This window comes from Schistocerca cancellata, chromosome 4 (assembly GCF_023864275.1).
Source record: "Schistocerca cancellata isolate TAMUIC-IGC-003103 chromosome 4, iqSchCanc2.1, whole genome shotgun sequence".
Classification (NCBI taxonomy): domain Eukaryota; kingdom Metazoa; phylum Arthropoda; class Insecta; order Orthoptera; family Acrididae; genus Schistocerca; species Schistocerca cancellata.
The window spans coordinates 326946490-326970076 of record NC_064629.1 but is presented as its reverse complement, the minus strand read 5'-3'; the positions used below and the strand labels follow the sequence as shown (position 1 = coordinate 326970076).

At 39.7% G+C, this 23587-nt stretch overlaps 1 protein-coding gene and 1 pseudogene across 1 annotated transcript in view; one reads left to right on the top strand and one right to left on the bottom strand.

The window, feature by feature from the left end:
• Positions 1–23587, top strand: part of LOC126185202 (F-BAR domain only protein 2) — a 318103-nt gene that overhangs the window by 105689 nt on the left and 188827 nt on the right. The window contains exons 6-7 of the mRNA XM_049928080.1: positions 15992–16088; positions 16863–17066. Coding sequence (XP_049784037.1) covers positions 15992–16088; positions 16863–17066 — 301 coding nt within the window. The remainder of the gene's footprint in view (positions 1–15991; positions 16089–16862; positions 17067–23587) is intronic.
• On the bottom strand, positions 2435–2552 carry LOC126185729 (5S ribosomal RNA; annotated as a pseudogene).

Here is a 23587-nt window from a genome sequence, read left to right as displayed (position 1 = left end):
AATGGAAATGAAGTCCCATGCTGCTTGACAGAGTGTAGGGGAATGATGTGAGAGACCCGCACCACCGTACTAGACGAGGTCCTAATAGAGGTGGTTTGCCATTGCCTTCCTCTGACTCTAAGGGGGATGGATGGATGATGATGATGATGATGGATGATGATGATGATGATGACACATCAACACCCAGTCATCTCGGGTCAGGTGAAAATCCCTGACCCCGCCAGGAATTGAACCTGGGACCCCATGCTCGGGAAGCGAGAACGCTACTGCGAGGCAACGAGTGGCGGACGATGTGTTAGATAGTGAAGTGAATTGTCTTTGAAGTTCCATCAGACAAAACTTTAGCGCATGCCCTAAATATGATAAAAAAAAAATTGGCGAAAGGAGTGTTGAAATCACAACATCATGTGTACACTGCATGATGTTTACCACTAGACCACAAGCAGGTAGAGCTCTGTAGCAACTCGTGAAGAATGACAGCACTCCCTCTGTACACCTATTCATCCTCCAATGTTGTCAGAGCGTGCCTGTTGCCAGACATAGAATTCTGAGGGGCGGCCAGTTATATTTGCCTCCTAAAGTGAACAACTCCAACTTAGTCTCAGTGGCAGCCAGCTGGCAGCTGGGGTTTATGTCTAAGAGTGTACCTTCCATTTTAAAGATTTGTCTAGATTTAGCCATAAGAACTTCACAATATTTTCTTGTACCCTATCCGGATTCTTGGGAGTTCTTATCATCTCTCTCCATTCTAATGATTTAGCTCAAAATTGCATTATTTGGTTTATAGTTGCATTCAGTTTTGGTCAGTTTTAATGGAACCAAGAGTGAAATTTTTTCCAAAGTATTTTTGAAGCTTTCAGGAATCTTTTTAGGTATCTCGTATTTGAAATAGAACTGATATATGATCTGTGAATAAGAATGAACATCAGTAGCAAGTGGTAGTACATCTAATAAAATAGCAACACAGTATCAAAACCCATAGGACTTCTCAGATAACTGGAAACTGTTTACTAGTTTGAGGAGTAACTGCTTGTATTAGATTTTACACTTACTCTTTGTTTCCTATCTGTTACGTATGAACTGAGACACTGTAAAGTGCTATCCCTGATTCAATACATACATATCTTGTGGTGGTGTAAGAAGCGATTCACTGAATCTGATGCTTCAGTCAGACCACAGAATATTCCTGTGAATTTTATACCCTTTCCTAATGTGGCTCATACAGGAATGGCTTAACAAGTAATGAGACTGATTTTTTGCTTACACAACTTTACTTCACACCAAGCACTACTGGAGGGAGGGGGGGGGGGGGGGTTCAGATTGGTGGTGGGAGGTGTATGGCTGAAAACGCGTGGTGTGCCAGTCGCCTGCGGGCTCTTGTCTTGCAGAATCGTGTGTTGAGTGGACACATCGCAAAGTCATTGGGCGTGGCACAACATGCAGTAAACGATAGAGCAAAGTTATACCATCAAGTTTTGTGTGAAACTAGGAAAACCAGGTACGAAAATGTTGCATATGTGTCAGTAAGCCTACAGCGATGATTGCCTGTCAAAAGCCCAGGTTTTCAGGTGGGTGAAGAGCTTTAAAGAAGGCCGGAATAGCGTTTAGGATGAGGACTGCTCCGGATGCCAGTCAGCAAGCAAAACTGACGAAAACATTGAATCTGTGCATGTGTTGTTGAACACCGACCGTCAGATGAGTGTCAGGATGATAGCAGATGACCTCAGACTTGAGAAAATGACAGTGCACATCATCACCGCTAAAGAATTGGTGATGAGAAAGATCTGCGCCAAGATGGTCCCGAAGATTTTGTCAGACGTTCAAAAGCAAGCGCGTGCTGTCACCTGCCAAGACAATCTTCAGAGCCTTGAAGCTGATCCAGAATTTTTAGATAATGCTATCACCAGAGACGAAACCTGGGTGTTTCGGTATGACCCGGAGACAAAGTGCACGAGTGCCGAATGGCACACCACAGCATCCCCACATCTAAAAAAGGCTTGCATGAGGAAGTCAATGGTGAAAGCCATGCTGATTGTGTTCTTCGATGTCAGGGGCGTGGTTCATGATGAGTTTGTGCCCCCAAGGTCAAACTGTCAATGGTGCTTTTTATTGTGAAGTGCTGAAGAGGCTGGCTTAGTACGATGGACCTTGACTTTCGGTCATCGCCGATGATTGGAAGCTGCATCATGACAATGCGCCAAGAGGCACCTGCTTCATGGTGGCCAGCTACTTGGCCCACAAAGGGATTCCAACAACGAGTGGCCTACCGGGACCATCCGACAGCTGTCATCCTCGGTGGAGGATGCGGATAGGATGGGTGTGGGGTCAGCACATCGCTCTCCCGGTCATAAGATGGTATTCTTGACCGAAGCCGCTACTATTCGGTCGAGTAGCTCCTCAGTTGGCATCACGAGGCTGAGTGCACCCTGAAAAATGGCAACAGCGCGTGGCGGCCTGGATGGTCACCCATCCAAGTGCCAACCACGCCCGACAGCACTTAACTTCGGTGATCTCCTGGGAACCGGTGTATCCACTGCGGCAAGGCTGTTGCCCAATGCGCATTAAAGGAGATGGAATTAGTCTGCTGAATTATGAATCTATTTAACTGACATCAATTTGTAGTAAGATTTTGAAACATGTATTTTTGTCTGAAAATTATGAAATACCTGAAATGAATCAGTCTATTGACACAGTCAGCACAGATTCAGAATATTTACTTGTGAAAAACAACTGGCCCTTTATTCACATGATGTAATGAGTGCTATTGACAGCGAATCTTAAGTTCATTCTATATTTCTAGGTTTCCAGAACACCATAAACACTGTTCCTCACAAATGGCTTCTAATAGACTTGCTTGCCTGTTGAGTATAAACTCAAATTTGAAACAAGATTCACAGTTTCCTGTCAGAAAGGACACTGTTTATAGTAATCATTGAGTGAAACGGTGGTAATATCAAACATTTCCCAAGGAAGTGTTGAATCCTTCTGATGTTTCTAATCTATATAAATGATTTGGGGACAATCTGAACAGCTGTCATATTGTTTGCAGAGGATGCTGTCATTTATCTTCTAGCAAAATCATAAGATGATCAAATACAATCACAGGCAACTAGCTACTGTTAAAAAGTGCGGGTTACTCCCATTTTCAAGAAGGGTTGTAGGACAAATGCACATAATTATAGGCCTGTATCTGTCATAAAATTATGGAATATGTACTACACTCACATATTGTGACATTTTTGGAGGGCGGAAATCTCCTCCATCAAAATCAACATGGATTCCACAGACATACATCTTGCAGAATTCAGCTTGCTCTGTTTCCTCGTGAGATTCACAGTGCCATAGATTGCAGCACTCAAGTTGATACCATGTTCCTAGACTTCAGGAAGGGATTTGACACCATCCCGTATTGCCATTTAGTGAAAACATAAGAGCTTACTAAGTACCAGACCAGATTCATAACTGGACTTCTGTGCAGAGAGAACCTAATGTGATGCTCTTAATTTACCCCAGAGAAGTTTGATGAGACCGTTACTGTTTACAATATATAAAATACTCTTGTAGAAAATGTTGGCAGCTCTATAAGCTAATTCGTAGATGACGTGGTTGTCTGCAAGACAGTAGCAATGCCAAGAAACAAATAGTAAGAAAAGCAGATGCGAGACTTAGATTCATAAGAAGAATCTTGAGGAAATGCAACACACCCATGAAAAAAGTGGCTTACAAAGCATTTGTTTCACCAGTTCTTGAGTATCCCTCATTGTCCTAGGACCCTTAGTAGGTAGGACTAATAGAAGATATACAGAAGATTCGCCGGCCGAAGTGGCCGTGCGGTTAAAGGTGCTGCAGTCTGGAACCGCATGACCGCTACGGTCGCAGGTTCGAATCCTGCCTTGGGCATGGATGTTTGTGATGTCCTTAGGTTAGTTAGGTTTAACTAGTTCTAAGTTCTAGGGGACTAATGACCTCAGCAGTTGAGTCCCATAGTGCTCAGAGCCATTTGAACCATATACAGAAGATTCAACAAAGAGCAGTATGTTTCATTACTGGTTCATTTAGTCATTGTGAGAGCGTTGCATAAAGAGACACTGTTATATCTGTCATTGTTTCAGCATGTTAGATTCTCCTGCATGAATTTGTAGGGAACATTTCTTGTATAACTTTAAAACTTAACAAGTAATCCTTCTCTTTTTTTTAGGTGGGTTGGAACTTAAATAGTGGCAACTATTTATTCACAATCGATACAAAAGAGTTACATGTTTGCACCTGTTACTGTTCTTCAAAGTAGGCCCTAGCATTGTGTAGAGCCGATTGCCAGTGATGTGCAAGGCGTAGTATACTGTTAGCAGAGCCTGTTCTGTTGATGGTGCGAATGGAGCGGTTTGCTGCCTGTCAAATCCCTGGAACAATTCTGAAGCAAATGCCACGAAGTGGTTCCTTCGTCTTTGGAATCAAATCAGTCACAAGGACTTAAGTCCGGGGAGTATGGTGGATGGTACAGTATTTCCCAGTCCCATCGACTGAACAGAGCAACCACAGCTTGCGCTGTATGCACCCACGTATTGTTGTGCAGAATGATGGGTGAGTTGCGCAGAAAGTGTCCCCACTTCTTTCGCTAGGCTGGTCACAGGTGATACTCCAAAAACAAACAGTAATACTGTGCATTGACGATCTGCCATCGAGGAATGTAATGCATTAGGATAACACCATCACAGTTGTACATGAGAATCACCATAACTTTCACCATACTGGGGCTCTGACGCACTTTTGACTTTCATGGCGACCCGTAATGACGCCATTCGTTGTCTTGGCGTTTCAGTTTTGGCTTGTACGATGTGGCCCATGTCTCATCCAGTGTTACGATACTGCTTAAGAAAGCCTCTCCTCCGCACCCGTAGCGCTCAAAGTGTGTCTGAGCAGCGTCGTAGCACATCCATTTCTGCTTTTCTGTCAAGTCATGCGGAACTCATTGTGGTGCAGTTTTTCGCATGCCCAGGCATTTTTTCAGAATGCAAAGGCCGGTTTCAGTCGTATGCACTAATCCGGTTTCAGTCGTATGCACTAATCCGGTTTCAGTCGTATGCACTAATCCGGTTTCAGTCGTATGCACTAATCCGGTTTCAGTCGTATGCACTAATCCGGTTTCAGTCGTATGCACTAATCCGGTTTCAGTCGTATGCACTAATCCGGTTTCAGTCGTATGCACTAATCCGGTTTCAGTCGTATGCACTAATCCGGTTTCAGTCGTATGCACTAATCCGGTTTCAGTCGTATGCACTAATCCGGTTTCAGTCGTATGCACTAATCCGGTTTCAGTCGTATGCACTAATCCGGTTTCAGTCGTATGCACTAATCCGGTTTCAGTCGTATGCACTAATCCGGTTTCAGTCGTATGCACTAATCCGGTTTCAGTCGTATGCACTAATCCGGTTTCAGTCGCCTGCACTAATCCGGTTTCAGTCGCCTGCACTAATCCGGTTTCAGTCGCCTGCACTAATCCGGTTTCAGTCGCCTGCACTAATCCGGTTTCAGTCGCCTGCACTAATCCGGTTTCAGTCGCCTGCACTAATCCGGTTTCAGTCGCCTGCACTAATCCGGTTTCAGTCGCCTGCACTAATCCGGTTTCAGTCGCCTGCACTAATCCGGTTTCAGTCGCCTGCACTAATCCGGTTTCAGTCGCCTGCACTAATCCGGTTTCAGTCGCCTGCACTAATTCGGTTTCAGTCGCCTGCACTAATCCGGTTTTGTGGGTGAGCTCACAAATGGCATGGTGTCGATCACTGTCCACTAACATGACAATAGCATGCACCAGTTCTTCAGAGATGCTAGGACAACCTGCCCAATGCAGGTCTGCCACAGTTTGATGACCTTCGTTGAAGGCTTTTGCCCAACATGCCACTGTTCTGTATGTCAATGCCGATTGCCCGCATGCCTCTTGAAGACCTTGATGACATGTTGTGCTGTACGACCTTTGGCACATTCAATCTTACTCCAACTCTGTTATTCCTGTTTCAAAAATATAGTTACTTCCGTTATGTTAGATGTCTTGCTGACAATTGACTACGTTTCCCTCGATTGTGCGCATGCTGGTAACGTGGGACGGGTGAGTCCATTTGCTCGGAGGTAAGGTAGGTATGTCAACAATGTGTGCTATCAGTGACAATTGTAGATTTCATTGCATAGTATCTCCACAGTAGTGTTACCACTATTAAAGTTTCATCCTACATATATTGCCTATATACGCTATCTCATTCTTGCAGTGTTCAAGTATGGAGTTGGTGGGTGCTTTCTTTATTTTCTCTTATGCATTACTTTGCTTGAGTCATTGAGTCACTTCTTCACTGGTGGAGACACGACTACTATGGACCCACAGATTAAAGGGGGACATGGGTGGGATCTGGGCTACTCTGTCTGAGGTGGCGATACAGAATACTTAGTTATATTACTAAAATGCTATCCCAAAACCCAGTCCCAGTTGCAACATAGGGGCAACATTAATTTGTTTTCAAATGTTTCAAGTAATTATTGACAGAGTTTAAAAACGTAAAATGCTGTCGTAATTTACTCATTAAGACGTATAATCTTATGTTATTATTTTAATGCAGTAAGACAATTATACAGTTCGAAATTGTGTGTTTGTCTTTAGGCAGTGTTACCGAGAGCACACAAATACCCTGATTTCATTCATCCAGTATTTGAGAATGAGAGCACTTGACAATTTACAACAAACTTGAAGCATAATTTCAAGCCTTTCGTAAACTTTTCCTTACTCACATTCTTAAAGGCAAAAATTTAACACATTAACCTAGTTTTAAAGTAATTTGACATTGGAAGATGTTCTGTGCAATGGAATAAGATTCAATAAAGAATTGGCGGTTTACTGGTTACTATTAGAATCCAATGAGCAACTAAAGTGGTAGTTCTTTTGGGTGATGTGTCAGTGCTGATGTTCGATTTGATATTGTTTTTCACATTGTCGAGCAGGTGTTCAATCGCCACACAGCCATTGAGTATGGCTGTCAGCTGATACAGGGAAGCAAGAAGGGTAGGGTCCAGGTTTTCCTGGGGGCAGGATCTCAAAGGGTACATCTGGCAGGTAGATTAATGAGTAGTTGGTATTCAGGTTTGTCAATCTGGTGGCTGTGACGAGTAACTGGAAGGTAGGTCCTAACATGTCTAATAATGTACCGCTTATCAGTAACCTATGCCCCTGCAGTTGGGTTTGCTTTGTACCAACAAAATGATCTTGTTCATAAAAAGTGCAAGTGGCAACTACCAATTTTGTTACTAAGAATAGCCAGTGTGACATTATCTTTTGAAAGAATTCAGCTACATTACTAATGACCTCCTTGAGGCACTCGGTCACAGGCTTCTCAAAATGAAACAGTGTGCACTTGCATGCCTCGGGAACTGTGTGTATACATTTCATGGGGGTGGGCTGTGACTTCCCTGGTTCAGCACTGTAGTGATTCTGCAGTGGAGAGTAGTGCATGGTACTTCCTCAGATCCCCCATGATCTTAAATGACTAAACTGACCTAGCAGACGTCCATTCTTAACAGATTTTTAACCTGAAAGGTAGATGACAGTATGTCACACACACTCTCTCCACTCTCTTTTACTGCCATCCTACTTTCCGTTGCAATTCTGCACAACAACAACAACAACTACTACTACTACTACTACTACTGCTACTACTACACAAACACCATGTAACTTAAGTGTTTTCCTTCTAAGCTGAATTAGGCTTGCTAAGGTTTTGCAAATAAAAATTTCACCTTGAAAGTTCATGTAACCTATTACCTGAACAAAAGTATGCTTTACACTCGCATGAGCCACTTTCATAGAAGCAATGCAAACATAGAAATAATCATGATATATACTCACAAATATCCCTAATGACACAAAGAAATTAGATTGCAAAGGGCTTCTCGTGACCTCAAGGCATGTGGATGTGTCAGAGTAACTGCAAGTACATCTACTTGTCTAGTTTTACCTTTCTTTCTTGTATTTTCTCCAACCACTTCCACCTCCCCTTCAAAAGGACCTGCTGCCAATTGAGGCAGTGCTTCCGGTTCACCCAGAAGTGGACAAATACTTCTTAAATCCACTGCTGTGCTTTGGATCGGAAGTTATAGTTTGGCGTTGACAGGAGACGTCATCTTGACTACCTGAAAAGGTCCTTGGTAACACAAAATGAACCTCTTAATTTTTCTTTGCAGCATGTAATGTTTAGATGGCATTATGCACTGCCTGACATGTGTTCATGCAATTTTTTTCATAGCAGAAGATATATTTACCCTTTGTGCTAGGTTTGCATAAATTGAAATGGCATGAAGTTTTTTTAGCAAAAAAACAACCACTATAGTTATAAGCCTGTATTTTCATGGATCGTAGTTACTTGCTGCTACTACATGTGGCAATAGGGTGTCCCAATCATTGTGGCTACTGTTGACATAACAACAGCATTTTTACTATCATTCAGCGTACCCTTTTTTTTTTGTATCCTTTCTGTCCTGGCGTTGGCTGGTGTAGTGCAATAGTTCATTACTTCTTTATGCATAATAATTGACACAGCTGCTTCAATAACTTGGATATAAAGTTAATGCCTTGGTCAATTATTACAGCCTCTGGTATTCTGAATTTCAGTGTCCATTAGTGAACGATATCCTGTGCTACTGTTTCTGCCTGTTGATTTGGAATGTCTACCATGGTTACAAAATATGAGAAATTATCTCTGCTGGTAGTTGGGCAGATGGACCAAGAATGTCCGTACTGATCATTTGGAATGGTCTGTCCTCTTCAGGAAACCTGTGTAATGATATTCAGTGATGACTCACCTCGACTATTTGAGCGCAAGGAATGCAGTTCTTTACGTAAAGCTCTGCAATGCAGTACCCTGTGGCCTGTCGTCCACTACACCCTGCCTAAATGAAACAGTGTGTCTGCCTCAATACTTTTTTTCCACAAATTTGCAGGCACAACTGTGCAGCAGCTGCACCTTGTTTGTTGTACAACACTCCATTGCCAGAGCTTAATTGCACTTGCTTCAAAGATTTTTGACAGTCTGGGTCAGTGTCTTTGACTCTTTGCCATTGTTCTGTGCCTACCTCAATACATTCTGTGACTCATACTTCACAGCTAAGTCCATCTGTGTTACTGCGAGATTTCCGTTAAAATGTTGCCCATACAGATAACATCTGAAATAGGTTATGCTGAAACTTAGTGTGAGCACTTAGTAAAAGTCGTGGGTCGGTTCGTACCCCATCCTGGCCAATAAAGGCCTAATTAGCAGACATCCTGTAATATGGAGTCACATTTTTCTAAAATAAGGGCCAGTCGTGCTGACATAATGGATCCAAGACCTCTCGTAGACCCACCACTTGTTCCTGGATGTCCTTGGACAGTACAGTGATATTGTCTAGGTAGACCATGCATTGTTTCAGTTTCAGATCACATAGCTCCAAGCCCACTCAATCATGTTCTTTCATATGCGACACCTTTCCCCTTAGTGCAGTTAAATCGACAGACTGTCCGACTGTCAAATATTCTATTCTGACATCCCTATTAAATTCGATTTCCTTTAACAGTTCTAAGTTAGTTTAATGTACCTCTTGATAGCTTCACCTCTTTAGAACCAAAATTGTCTGCACTGGCAGCATTCACTTGGTTTCTATCAATTTGCTGACGCATGAAACATTGTGCCTGATCCAATTTCTTGTTTTCTGGCAAGGGCTCCACTACACAAGAAGTATTAATCAATAGTTCAGCTCCTATGTTAATCCAGAGTAGCGTTCCTGTACTTTTGGGTATTATATCATGCAAGTCAGTTCCAAAGAGATTGTGTACACAGTTTAGGTGGCCCCTCATGGCATGAGAATGGTATCCTGTCTAGCTCTACTATACACTGTTGTAGATTGAGGAACTCTAGCTCAAGAGTGGCACCATAGCTTATGCCCATGCCAAGGGAATTCCCCAGTTGAAAGTCCAACAATGCCATCCCAAACGAGTAAACAATATTACCACCAACATCGCATTTAGTCAACTGTGTTGTGGGTTCAAATGTGTGGCATCAAATATAATCTGGCTTGCTGTGGAAACCTGTGTCCTTTACCCATCGAAAATGTACACAACCTCACTTTTACATAACCAGTTAGACAAATGTCTACCACTCATTTCGCTCAGGAGTGCCCTGTGGTCACACTGTCCCCATCACATTTAACGTATGGGCACATGTGTTACCCTGATTCCACCTTCCACTCGACAATGGACATATTCTATTGAAGTGCTCCACCTGCTTGCATCTTTGACACTGTGGCTTCCTACAAAATCACTGAATATGACCCAGAGACCCCCCCCCCCCCCCCCTCCAGTCTGACATATAACCTCTGTATTAAAAACCACTCTCTTCTTTCTCAGCCCAGTCACTGAGTCAATCTCTTCCAAGCTGCCGCAGTTTCTACTGCTTCGTCTGAGGTTTTCGGGAATTCTATGCACACTTTTCGTGACATTTCAGCCCATAGCCCCCACAGAAATACATCAAGCACCTGTTGTTCTGCGTTGTGCAAATTGGCCTTTCTGGTACGATCATCGTCCAATAATTCATACACATTAACATTGATTTCCCAGATATGGTCAACAAAACATTCTACCAATTTCATTGTCTCTTTTAACTAAACCATTAAGTTGTTCGTGGTAATACCTAGATGTATTTTTTCTTCTGTAATGATCCACTAACCCTTCATGTAAGTCCATGAAGGACTGAGCATCCTCAACTTATCATTGAACATTAAATATGCTCTAACATCCCCTATTAATTTTGATTGAGGCACACTTAATAACAGTTCACTATGCTAGTTTCCTAACTTCATGGCTGTATGCAAACTGTCAAAAAAAAGGCAATACCCCAGTTTTGCCCGAAAATGGGCCTATGGGGTTTGTTCAATAAATCCTTAGAAAAAGAAGGGAAAGGAAATTATTTTGAGATTTTTTTCCCCCACCATAATCCTCTTTTAGTTCTATAGCTGTAGTTTTCCAAGTATTGCTCCAAATTTTTTGAGCTGTCCAAAAAGTAGAGTTTCGAAAGGTGTGCAAAATAGGCATCTGGTTGGGTGATGACTACCTCATTCGATGTGAACCATTGTCTTCCGAGTCATTATTTCGGGAATTTAAAAAAAAAGTTACTAGGGACCAGATCCGATGAATACGGTGTATTTCCTGGTAATTAGAACTTTAATTCCATAACTTTGGCCATTGACACTACGCAAATGTGCACCTGTGCATTGTCATGATGGAAGAGTGTATTTCTCATTTTCAAAGGAGAACATTTTCCATGTAGTCTGTTCAGCTGGTGCAGTAGTTTGCATAAAACTCCCAAGTTGTTGTTTGCTCCTTTACAAAGTAATGGGCATAGATGATTACACTTGCATCCCTAAAAAAACCATGACCATCACCGTGCCAGCCAATTTCACTGTCCATGCCTTCTTCAGAACTTGTTTGCATCCAAAAAATCCACCATTCTGATTGTTCCTTAATCTCTGGAGTGTAGTAGTGTATCCGTGTTTTGTCAACAGTTACATATTGATGCAGAAACCTGGCAGAATTTCTACAAAAAGCGTCAAAACATCCTCAGGCTCAACCACACGATTGCATTTATTCTCTTCTGAGAGTAAACTTTGCAGAGTAAACTTGCAGAGATTTTTTTCACACCCAGTTTTTGTGTAAAGTGTAAAGCACTATACCTTGTGATATGTCTGTGGTCTCGAGTATTTTGCGCAGCTTGATTCGTCAGTCACTCGAAACCGTATTGTAGATTTTGTCACTTCCATCCCGAACACTGTTTTCCTATTATGGATGTACAGCCATATTTAAACTCATTTACCCAATTGTAAACAGTTGTGAAAACGGGAGCAGACATGCCCTGAACTTCATCCAGTTTAGCATTGTTCTGTTTCAGTGTTATGCTTTCTCAATGGAAGTGTTTAATCCACTCAAAACTAAATTTTTTCCATGGTGCAAAATAAACATGAGCTTCTCGTTTCAATCAACAGGACAATGAAACCACATGATGGATATGGCTGCAACTTTACCTGCTCTGTAGCGACTGATGATGCTGACTACCAAAAAACTGTTTTGATACCATGAGTGCCATTTCGCGGATTTTCTACTTAATTGTTAAACGACCCTCTTATCAGTGACATAGTACTAGCATCAAGGGTGGGTGAAGTCACGCTACAAGTAGAACGTCCCTTTCCTTCACCCTTTAAACGAAGTATTTCCATATGCACTTTCATTATCAGATTCTTCCAGCAAATGCTGAACCATCTCCTGGGTTGTTGCTCTTGTACCGATGGACATTGTTGTTTATTGCTACAACTGCAACCATACAATATACTCAAACTGAAAAGAACAGAATGGAAAAAACACAACCAAATAGGCCCAAAAACAGTTGGTACATACTTACGTTCTTGCATTGACTGCCACTGCTGCTGAATCCTTTTGATTTCTGCCTTCCGTTGGTCAACTATTTCAACCTCCAACAGTTCTTCCACTGTCAGTCTGGAATGGATTCTATTGGAAGGTATGTCTCCCTGCTGGAGGAAGATGAGGTGCTGACGACTTAAGCAGTCAGTTGGTTGCCAAAACTTCTTACTAACAAACCTAATTAAACGTAGGGCAGTGGGTCTGCAGCAGGCGATAGGCTATGACTCTTCTACCCCAGTGCGTGTGCATCTGTTCCAGTGCACAGCTTTGTTACCTCAGCAGTTTGATGGATGGTTACTGCTAAGTCAGGAGGGCAGGGCAGCGACGTGATGGCTGGTAGCCAGGAATAGGCAGGCTTGCCCAATGGGACGGCCGAAGGTGTTGAACATGGGCCCGCAGGCTGGAGAGTGGTGGTGCCAGACTAGCAGGATCCCACCGCTTCTCTCAGACCATGTGGTAGTGGCAGACAGCTGGTTGCCAGGAGCGCAGGCAGTTGGACAGCAGTCAGTGGTTCACATCCTGGAGACAGCGGTGGTGGTTGCATCATAAGTACAGTGTTGAATGGTACAGCCTGAGCATCATAGTATGACCCAGTTATGTCGATGATGACAGGCTGGTCCTGAGGATTTAAAAACTGCGTTCCGGTGCTGACCATGTGGAAGAAGCCACATTTTAGCGTGTCTCAAAAATGTCTCAAATGGGCCAGTGACTGAAGTCCAGTTGTTGCCTTATGGTAGTGGGTGGAACTGCAGAAGCTTCCTCAACGTTGATCAGTATCCCAGGCCCACACCTTTACCTCAAGGAAGTTTGACAACATGGAAACGGGCACATGGTGGATGGTTAATACAACGGCAGGTCATTGACTGTGACTAGTGGTGGTGACAGTGGCCTAGTTAGGACTCTTGGACTGTGGTAGAGTTTTATGCTGTTAAATTACTTTTGCTGAAATTGCTTTTTATTTACATTTGTTTGAGGTTTCAGTTAATCTGCATTCCGGAGCCCAGTAAATAGAGCTGACTGGTTAAAAATGTCTAGAACTAAGTACTACTTCACCTTGGTTTTTCCAACTCATAGTTTGTAATATTATCAGTGCTGATCACTGATCAACTGTTTTCTGTAGTACCTCAAAGTTTACGAATTACGTCATAAATTACTGTGGATTCACTGCTTTCAGTTGAATTATGAAATCTGCTGTGATCAAAAGGTTTTCGTATTTGCTTTCTGAAGCTGTTCTAGGAGCCTTTACAATTTAGTTACAGACTATTTTGTTAAGTTTCCAGAAATTCTATAGGTTCCTATAATCGCTGTATTCACATCATTTAACTCTACAGAGAGAGTTCCCAAGCACACTTTTTCATTTAAATCATTAAAATCATCTCTTACTTATAACTTAATGAAGTATCAAGAAGAATGCAGAATCTCCAGATTCATTTCTTGTACAAAAGTTGTTAGCTCCTTAAAACTGTTAAGCCTATTTTCAACTTCTATACAATATTCTGTTAACAAGTGTCCATGTAAGCAGATTATTTTGATATTTACAATTTGAAAGCATAGTTTTAAATTAACCATTCTTAAAATACATGTATTTGCAAGTTCTTCTGTTAAGCTGTTGATATTTCAGTCAATTAAGAGAATAGTATGATTGGAGGCTATGTTTGGTAATACATTCTTTCCTTCATATTTATACTTTATATTTTCAGTGCACACCTTTGATGTATCACTCCCTTCCTTTTTAGGATTTTACTCACATGTTCAAACATTTAAGTGAAATTCATAGAGCCTATCTTGTTGAGCTGTTGGCCAACTTCTCGTAACCCTTTAACATTTAAACCTTTCTTGATTCAGTGAATATTACCCAGTCTGTCACACTGTTCCCTAATACCACAATTTATTGTGTTAACATGTATATCACTGACTGATCTAATTACCAGCCGGGAGGTTGTGCACACGTTATCGCTGATTTAATCAGGTTCCATGTTTCACTTAAGGTATCTTTCTCACTTCTATGTAAGTATTGTCTCTGTGCTGCGAGATGTCTGTTGTGAGAGGTGTGAAGGGTGGTAAGTGCTCAGGCTGTAGTATTGACACCAGCTACAATGCCTACAAGCTGCTGCAACTTCTGCTGGTGTGGAGATAGTAAGAGTTTGTGTCCACATGGATTAAAACACACTGTTTTTGTTTTCTGCTTCTTTTCCATTTTTGGCTGTGTTCCTTTTCATACAAAACATGTTTCTAAAATCTTTGTTTAGCAGACGGGATTGAATTCGAGTGCAATCGTTGATCTTGCAGTCTGGCACAATATTTTTTGACCGTGGAGTCATCTATTATCAGGAAGTAATTTTTGTGATATCCTTTCTTTGCTTCAGTTCCTTTCTTGATCTTTTGACTATAGGTAAATGTCATCTATTTATATTTATTTGCAGGCTATGAACTGGAGGAGTTCCCTCTTATTTCTGACTGCAGTGCATGTGATTGTGAACTTTCACCACTTCGTCATGTAATTAGTTGTTTTCTGCATACACAGGATTCTGTTTGACTAACTAACTTAGCATGGGCTTGATTAAATGTTAAAATTTCTGTTTTCAGCATTTCAGCATCATCTTGAAGCAATTTAATAATTTCTTACTTCAAATTCACTAAATGTGTGCTTTTGCACATTTCAATACATAAACAGGATGGACACACCCATGAAAACTTACACATTCACTTTCACACACTTACCGTTTAGCCAGCAGTTACATTTCACACACGAAATACATGTCATGATGTGTTCTAAACATTCTCTACATTTTAAATTCTTTAAGGTTTTTTTTTTTTTTTTTTTTAAAGGGACAAAAATTTGTTATACTTCTCTATTGGGGTAATCTTGAATAGTTACTTCTCTGTGAACATTATTAGGCGAGTACATTTCTTTTAGCAACTTCAGTTCTTCCATAATTATGTGCTACGTTGTGTTATTGCAAGATTTGTTATACTTATTACAAAGGTGAGTAATGTGTTCTATTAATGTTGTCGTATATTTGATGCTGTTAAATTGAAGCAGCTCAAAGAGACCTCATTTCCTAATGAAACTAGTGCCCACATCTTATATGGGGAAATTGCTCAGGAACGTAATAGGTGATATCATGTTTTCCATGATGGTGTAAATATGTGTATGTTGTAGTTTGGTTACTGGAAAGCAACCATCGTTCATAGAAGTTCTGGTGTGACCATGTAGTACTAAATATCCTCAGTGTAACTAACTAAGTATAAAAATGTCACTTTCTTTTCTATACCGTACTCCTCTAAAAATATTTTTCCTTCATATTCTTCCCAGTTACCAGTTTCACTAAACAGCTGATTAGTATATTTGTTACAGATCATAAGAAAACTTTTGAAAGTAATTTTTGTTGCTTGTCATGATCTGAAGGTGAATGGTCGCTGCAAAAAGTGTGATATATGTTTTGAATTTTATTCATTACTTTGAGAACAGCTTAATTTTTGCTAAACTTTTAATTATTTCATTTGCAGATACATATTGACTTCAAACGCCAGTGTTTGGAAATGACTGTTGAAAAACTACTTGAACAGTTCGTTTTGACGAAGTACACTGGCTTGGAAAGACCATGTGAGTTGAAAATAACTTTTGTGTGAGTCTTGGCACCATTGTTTATGACAACTATTAATGAAAAATGGCATAGTTAAAGGTGTTTGTAGAGAAATTTGAGATGCACTGGATATGGAATGTTTTTGTGTCTCCCTATATGCTAAGTTGAGATAGTCTATTGCAGGCTGTGTAGGTAAGAGACAATTAAATTATTAGGTGTGCAAATGATTTACTGGCTGTGATATCAATCTGTAAATTCCATAACCTGCACATTGGGCAAATGTATTATTTTCTCTTGAAATATACAACTTAATTAGGTCTTGTTGAAGATTGACCCATGCTCAGTTAGAATTGCAGGCAGATCCTTATGTTTTGGGACTTTAAGTTCTTTTTCAGAGAATCTCTTGTCTTTTGGTGAGCAAAAGAAGATGCAATTACACTGCAGCCACTCTTGCTGGGGAACTGTTGCAGTGCGTGCGTGTGTGTGCGTGCGCGCAGTGGGATTGTTTTTGGTCAATTTTTTGGCTGTTCAGTAATACAGTGAGCAATAGTAACAATAATTCGCAATGCATGCAAAATGTTGTGCTACTGCCATAGCACTATTGTAGAATACCACAATGATGTTCTATTACTATTCCACTATGTAGTTCAAACTGCTTTGATGTTTATTATTTGATTAACAGTTCCTTAACAAGTGCTGTCTTTGTAATGCGTTCTGTTGAAGGAATTATATCTTTCTTTATCACAGTTTTTTACTTTATATGGCTCATTATAATACTGATGTTTCTATTTTAGGTGCAATTGAATTTGAGGAGTTTAGTATATCAGGGCTTTCATCCATAACTAGTCAGGCGCAGGATTCCTCAGAAAAAACAACAAATGGTGAAAAGCCTTCAAAGAAAGAAGGTAATCTAGATTGTGCTGCTCAGAAGCCCAAAGAAAGCAAAACATCCCGCCGCACTACCTCCCTTCTGAACCTCTTCATGTCTAGCTCCCAGGGTATGTGTGTTTCAAGACGTTTAGTACTAAGTGTGCAATTTCTGTTAAAGCAGTGGGTTATTTGAAAGATTCTATCCAAAGCTCTTTATTGGTGTAATGGCTCGGCAACAGTGTCTGTGCAAGTTTTTGTTCTTTGTTATGCAATTCTTCTATTCAAATGAATTTCTGTTGCAGGAAATTAGAGCGTTAGCAATTTTTTATACTGTATTTGGAGTGTCAGAGTTTCAGTTTTTTAAATATCCGAGGTATGGCTTATATTAGGTTTTAAGTGATGCAAAATTGGGTCAATTAAAATAGCATGTACTGGTGAATGTTCTAATCTTTTGAGTTCATATTGGTGTGCTTTAAGATTTTGTTATTTATTTTTGGTGCTTATAAATAATTAATATTTTTTTGTTGAAATCTGTTGTTTCTCAAATTACATTCTAACTCTGTCTGTGTGTGTGTGTGTGTGTGTGTGTGTGTGTGTGTGTGTGTGTGTGTGTGTGATGAGATGAGGCACTGTGTGGTATCTCTTTCCAATAACCTTCCAAACCTGGGCTAATGCACCATCCTAAGTCTCACAGTTAACAGAGTATATGGATGTTACGGAAATCAGAAAAGGATGAGAAAAGGTATTCTGCTCTTTCCGTACAACAATAAACATCATTATTGTTTTCAAGATTTTTTCAACACTAATTTACCGATAATAAGGGCTTGTAATCATTTTACAAAGCATTGCCTTCCACTTGCAACTTAGAGTACTTATCATTTCATATGGTGCAAACAAGTCTCTCTTGTTACTGCTTACCGTTCCGTCTTTTCTCTGCACTTCAGAATTCTTATTTCTAATCTTTGATACATTACACTGAAAATTTTACACATTTCAGGGAATCAAACTTTGTTGGTAATATGTTAACATTGCTCTACCACAGTTGAAAAATAAATCTCTGTATTTGACGATATGTCACTAGACATCTCTATCTATCTCCCCCCCCCCCCCCTCCCCCCCCCCCCCAAAAAAAAAATCCTGTCTGCCCCCCCCCCCCCTCCCGTCCCTCCATTGCAGCTCAAATTAAGTTGGCTGCAGTCCTTTGTGTGTGGGGCACACTAACTGTATAGGAGACCATATAAACAATGTGTTTCTCTCTTCAGCTCAGACTGAGCATATGCATAAGAGTTCTCCAACAAAGATGATTTCAATTCAAGTGGCTCTTATTGCCTATCAGCACTTTCAGTGCACTTAAGGGGGTACGTAAATAAGAAAGCTTCAGAGTTTTTTTTCTTTGTTTGTCAGTCATGCTCATTTTTGTTCTTAGTAATAGGAAGAAAGATTAGGGTGTAATTTACTATTGACAACAACCTGAAATTTTTCATACAAGAAGAATATGCCGAAAGAAATACTGTCAAAATTTTAGTTGCTACAGTGCACTGCAAGTATTTTTTAAGAAACATTACTCATTTTTGCTGCCCAAAGAACCCTTTTTAACAGTGTTTTGTACAGCCTTTCCTGCCTGGTGCAGAAATAGGCGAACAATCGGAAGCAGCCATGACGAGAACGTAGCGCCGTGTAGTGCAAAGTCCAGAGTGCACACACGTCAGTTTTAAGCTCTTAAACCATATCAGAAATGTCTCATATCTTTTTTAAAATAACTTGCAGTTCATATTGTCAGCTAAACTGTCCCAAATGTAGTTGTTATGTGAGTGACTAGTAGAGGAAAGGAAATCAAGGCAGTGTATGAGGTTACATTACGGATGACTTCCATCAGTCTGAACATCAGTGTGTTGACATTAAATATTTTATAATAATTCCTGTAACAGAGTTATTATGATGATTTCTGAATAATGTACAATTTCCAACAGTGAAAAAAGTCCTTGGTTATTTCCAGTAATTGTCACAAAAATGCGAAGTGTCAGTTGGATGATGAAAACAAACATTTTCTTTGCAGCAGGCACATCTGAGAAAGGAAAAATTAATACATTTATGCATGTCACAGTAATTACTAGTTTTATTTAGTCAGAAGTGGGATGGAGTAAGAAACAGTTTTAATCTGCTAGAAAGTTTCATACTGGGGCACACTCAGCAGCAGAGTGAAAATTTCATACCAGCATTGTTGTATATGACTGCACAAGTGATATTGTCTTCCTTTCATTCGAAATGATAAAAGTTTAGTTTGCATGCAGCTCTTGCCCAAAACCTGACTTGACTCACTTTATACATAAGAAGCTTAGTCTTCATGTGAGTTATGAATTTCCCTTTAGTATTAACTATTAATCACATCTTGTTTATGCATTTACCTGAAGTAAACTTCATAATTTTGTGACTTCCTTTTCCATATAATTTCCTGGATCTGTTAACTAAGTCAAAGAAACTTGGAAGTCGGTAATGTTACTCACAATTCAGAAGTCCAGTCACGTAGAGCTCCCTCAGCAACAGTGCATTGACTCTCATGGGCAGTTCTAAATCATTCTAATAATTTTGGCATTGTTTCATATACACAATTCATGTTCAGATTTTATGAAATGGAACCAGCTTTGTGCACTACTTAACTTTAAGCATTTTCTCTCTCCAGTGTGCAACCAGAAAATTTACAGCCTTTTCATTGACACTGAAAGCTATAACGGTACATGTTTTCTGAGGGCTAGGAAGGTACTGTGTTTTTGTCCTGGACTGCAATTAGCACACAGAATCGTTAGTTATTTCCTGTTTCTTCTAATGTTTCCATAATTTCTAGTGAAATGTTCACATCATTCAAATGAATGTCCAAGAAATGAACTAATAAATAACTAGGTCTTCAGTAGAAGTAGATGATTTAGATTGTGTACCACGTTCTTCATATTTAATCTTTCCAAGGTTGAAAAGTTTACAGTAATTGGATTCCATTTTACTGCAAAAGTCTGGAACCTCAAAGAAAATTAATTCAGTTTTATCACCGTTTGAAACATTTAGCAGTACTGCAGAGGCAACTGCTAATTATTATGGATGTTAAATGAGTTGCAAATTTGATTGAATAGTAACTGCAAAAAATTGTGTCGGAGGATTTGTAATTGGAAACTGAAGTTCATTTTACAAATTACAGTCACGTTGTGCCGTGTTATCTGTTTAGTGTTGTGCTCTCAACCAAGACTATGCACTCACAGTGTTGTGCATGCACTGTCTGCCACAGCTACAACAGGGCTGTACTTTCCTCAAGCCACCTGGTAAGCTATGAATTTGGCAATTTTCAACTTCATTCTTAAATATTTGCAGTAATAGTTTTGACATTGTGTTTCTTTCAATGTATTCTTCATGAAAAAAAAAAAAAAAAAAAAAAAAAAAAAAAACCATGAGAGGTTTTGACATGTCAGATTGGGCAGCGCCCTTGTCAGACAGTGCAAGGAGAGCATAGAAAATTAGTCGTATCCTTTTCAAAGGAACTATCCTGACATGTGTCTTTGTCCATGTAGGAAATCTCTGTGGCCAGCCAGGGATTTGAGCCCCTATTCTCTTGAAAGCAGGTCCACTGCCTTAACCACTTCACCATCTTTCTTGATTTTATTTCTAAGTTGCTCACAAGTTAAGAACTGTTTCTAAAAAGTTAACAAAGTGAGGGCAGAATACGCACGAGTCTATGGGCAAATAATGAAGTCAAGTAGACATAAGTAGTTTGAAGAGTGAAATTTTAAATTGTATATCAAGAATGGAGAAATAATGAACAACTAATACACTAGCGTAAAAACTTAAATTTTTAATCGTTATAGGAAAGTTCTAGTACAATGTAAATAGTTTTTGATTAAAGGAGATCACTCACCAAAAAGCAGGAGCTTCAGTTGTCATTGGCACACACGAAAAGAAAGGAAAATTGCTAGTTTTCGGAGTAATCCTTTCTCAAGTTAGAGTAAAACATACATATGATGGGCCACCTGGATGAATACTTTGCAGGGTAATTTCAGGCTTTCAAGCTGATCTATGTGGTATTCCTGTGAGGGGACAATGCTGGTATCATTGTACATTTATATAGGCATACTTTCTCTGACAGCATACAAAATGAAAAGTTCATTAGTCCTTCGTCAGATTATAAATTTTTATCAGTAAATTGAAATAGCCAAAATATTAGTTGCAGTTGTAAATAATTTTGATATCAGCTGCAATATGCATTTAAAGAATGCATATCTGAAAGAATAGACATTGTAAAAAATAAATTTTAATATGTTCTAAAACGCAAGCTTACAGGTGATGGTGTTCTGTTGTACTGCACACAGAGCAATGTATTTCAGAACAAAATGTAAAATTCACCGAAATTCAAATCATTATTCCATAACTTCCCTTTAAGTTTTTGCGACTTTTACACAGAGGATGAAAATTCCTATTGTTTAGGGTTTGAAGATTGTTAGAAGGGCATTGTGGTTTATTGACCTTCAGACTGCTAAGCAGGTTACAGCTGGACCTGGGTGTTATTCTTAGTTTCTGTGAATAAAATAACAAATTTAGAATTTTGAAATTTTTTTAGTGTGTTACAAAATTAATCAGCTTCATTACCATAAAAGACTTGTGTAAAATGTTCACTAAATACAGCTGTAAAAAAAATAAAAAAAAAAAAAAAAAAAAAAAACCCTCATAGCAGTTCATGACTCATAAAATTGTCTGCATATTGAGAGTTTTCTGTTGGCTGCCTTGTGTTTTTCAGTTATTCTAGCATGCTTTGTTGGCTGCCTTGTGTTTTCAGGTTATTCTAGCATGCATTGTTGGTTTGAAATTGTGTGGAAAAATTTCAATATTCTTTCAGTGTGTATTGTAAGTAGTAGTCATGTTGAAACAGAAAGGTGGAACTTTTGATTTAGGTCATTCTTGGTATGTAGAGAAAGTTATGCAAATAGTAAATGACAGCAATGATAAAGATGAATAAGAAACAAATGTTGAAAGTTTGAGTTCAGAGACTAAAGATGCTTTAGAATGAGAAGAGGAAACTCCAAACATACAGGAATGTGGAAATGACAGTGAGAATAACAGCGAGGGAGACAATAAGTACTATGTTGTGTGCCTCGTTACTAAAACGGGTATCGTATGGTTAGCTGACTGCAAAAGACAACTTGCTGGACTGCACACAATGCAATTATTGTGCCTCCTAATTTGACCACCCCATCTCAAGGTATTCAGTCAGTGAATGAAGCTTTCAAATTTTTCATTGATGAATGTATGGCACAAAATGTTGTAGCTTGCACTAATGAAAAGGCTCTACGTTCTTATGATGAATGGAATGCAAAATACCTGGATAAACACTAACAGCATGCTACGTATACTAATTAAATAATTGCCTTTTTAGGCATTATAATCACATGAGGTTCCTAAAAGCTAAAAGGGACTCTGTAGAATTTCTTTGGATCACAGACCCTCTCCACAAGAGAGGCAATTTCCTTATCACAATGTCTAGAAGTAGGTTTCAACAGTTGTCGTCATTTATTAGATTTACTGATGTCAATACAAAGACCAAAGAAAAAGGAACTGATAAATTAGTAGCAGTTAGAATTATTGTTGAACTTTTTGTTATTCACTGCAAATCCAACTATAGTCCTGATTCACATGAGAGTGTGGATGAACAGCTTCTTTCCTTCAGAGGATGCTGTCCCTGTAGAGTGTAAATGAAGTCGAAGCCAGCAAAATATGGCTTTAAAATCTGGGCCAAGTTGATGTGAACTCAACATATTGTATAAACTTAAATGTTTATACCAAAAAAGTTTGAAATTAAAGTGAAAAAAGGGTTAACATTGTCACAACAGATAACTTCTTTACCTCTTTTCACTTGCACAAGAACTTTATAAGAAGAATCTGACCCTCTGTGATAGCTTCACAAAGAACAAGGCAGATATTCATAATGTTATGCTTCCTAATGCATTATAACATGATGGTTCTGATAGCCTAGTGCTGCGCGAAATTATCTGCTGATGAAGGATGTTGGGCAGCTCAAGAAGGTGCGATGATGGGTACAAAGACTTCTTTATTGAGGTTTGATTTGTCATTAGCAGATGGCGCAGAGAACATGACAGCACCTCTTGTCATACTCCCTGGATGGCAACCAAGTGTGGGGTTGCCTCTGGCACCCAGATGCTTTGGCAGCAGGCAGCAATTGATGCTCATGCTGAGGCAGAAGCTTTGGTGTTCACCTGTTTCACCTATTGCCAAATAGTTTTTAACCTTCAGGAGAAATTTTTCACTGCTGAAATATAACTTCATGGAGAAGGCTTACAAAACACAAAGGGAGACACGTCTTCTGACCAAGAAGATTCTCATGCGTAGACAACCATGTGCTGATATGGAATTCTGAATTTTACACTTGCATGATTTAATGCAAGTAGAGCATCCCAGTTATTATGCTGTGAGTTCACGTAGTAGCTTAACATCTTTGCAATCATTCGATGAGCCTTTTCTGTTGGACTGTGTGCCTGTGGATGTAACACACTAGTCTGAAGTTTCTTAATGTGCAGTGACCAGCATAAGTACTTTGTTAAAATTGGACATAAAATTTGTCCTTTTGTCAGTTACTATTGTCTCAGACATTCCAAAC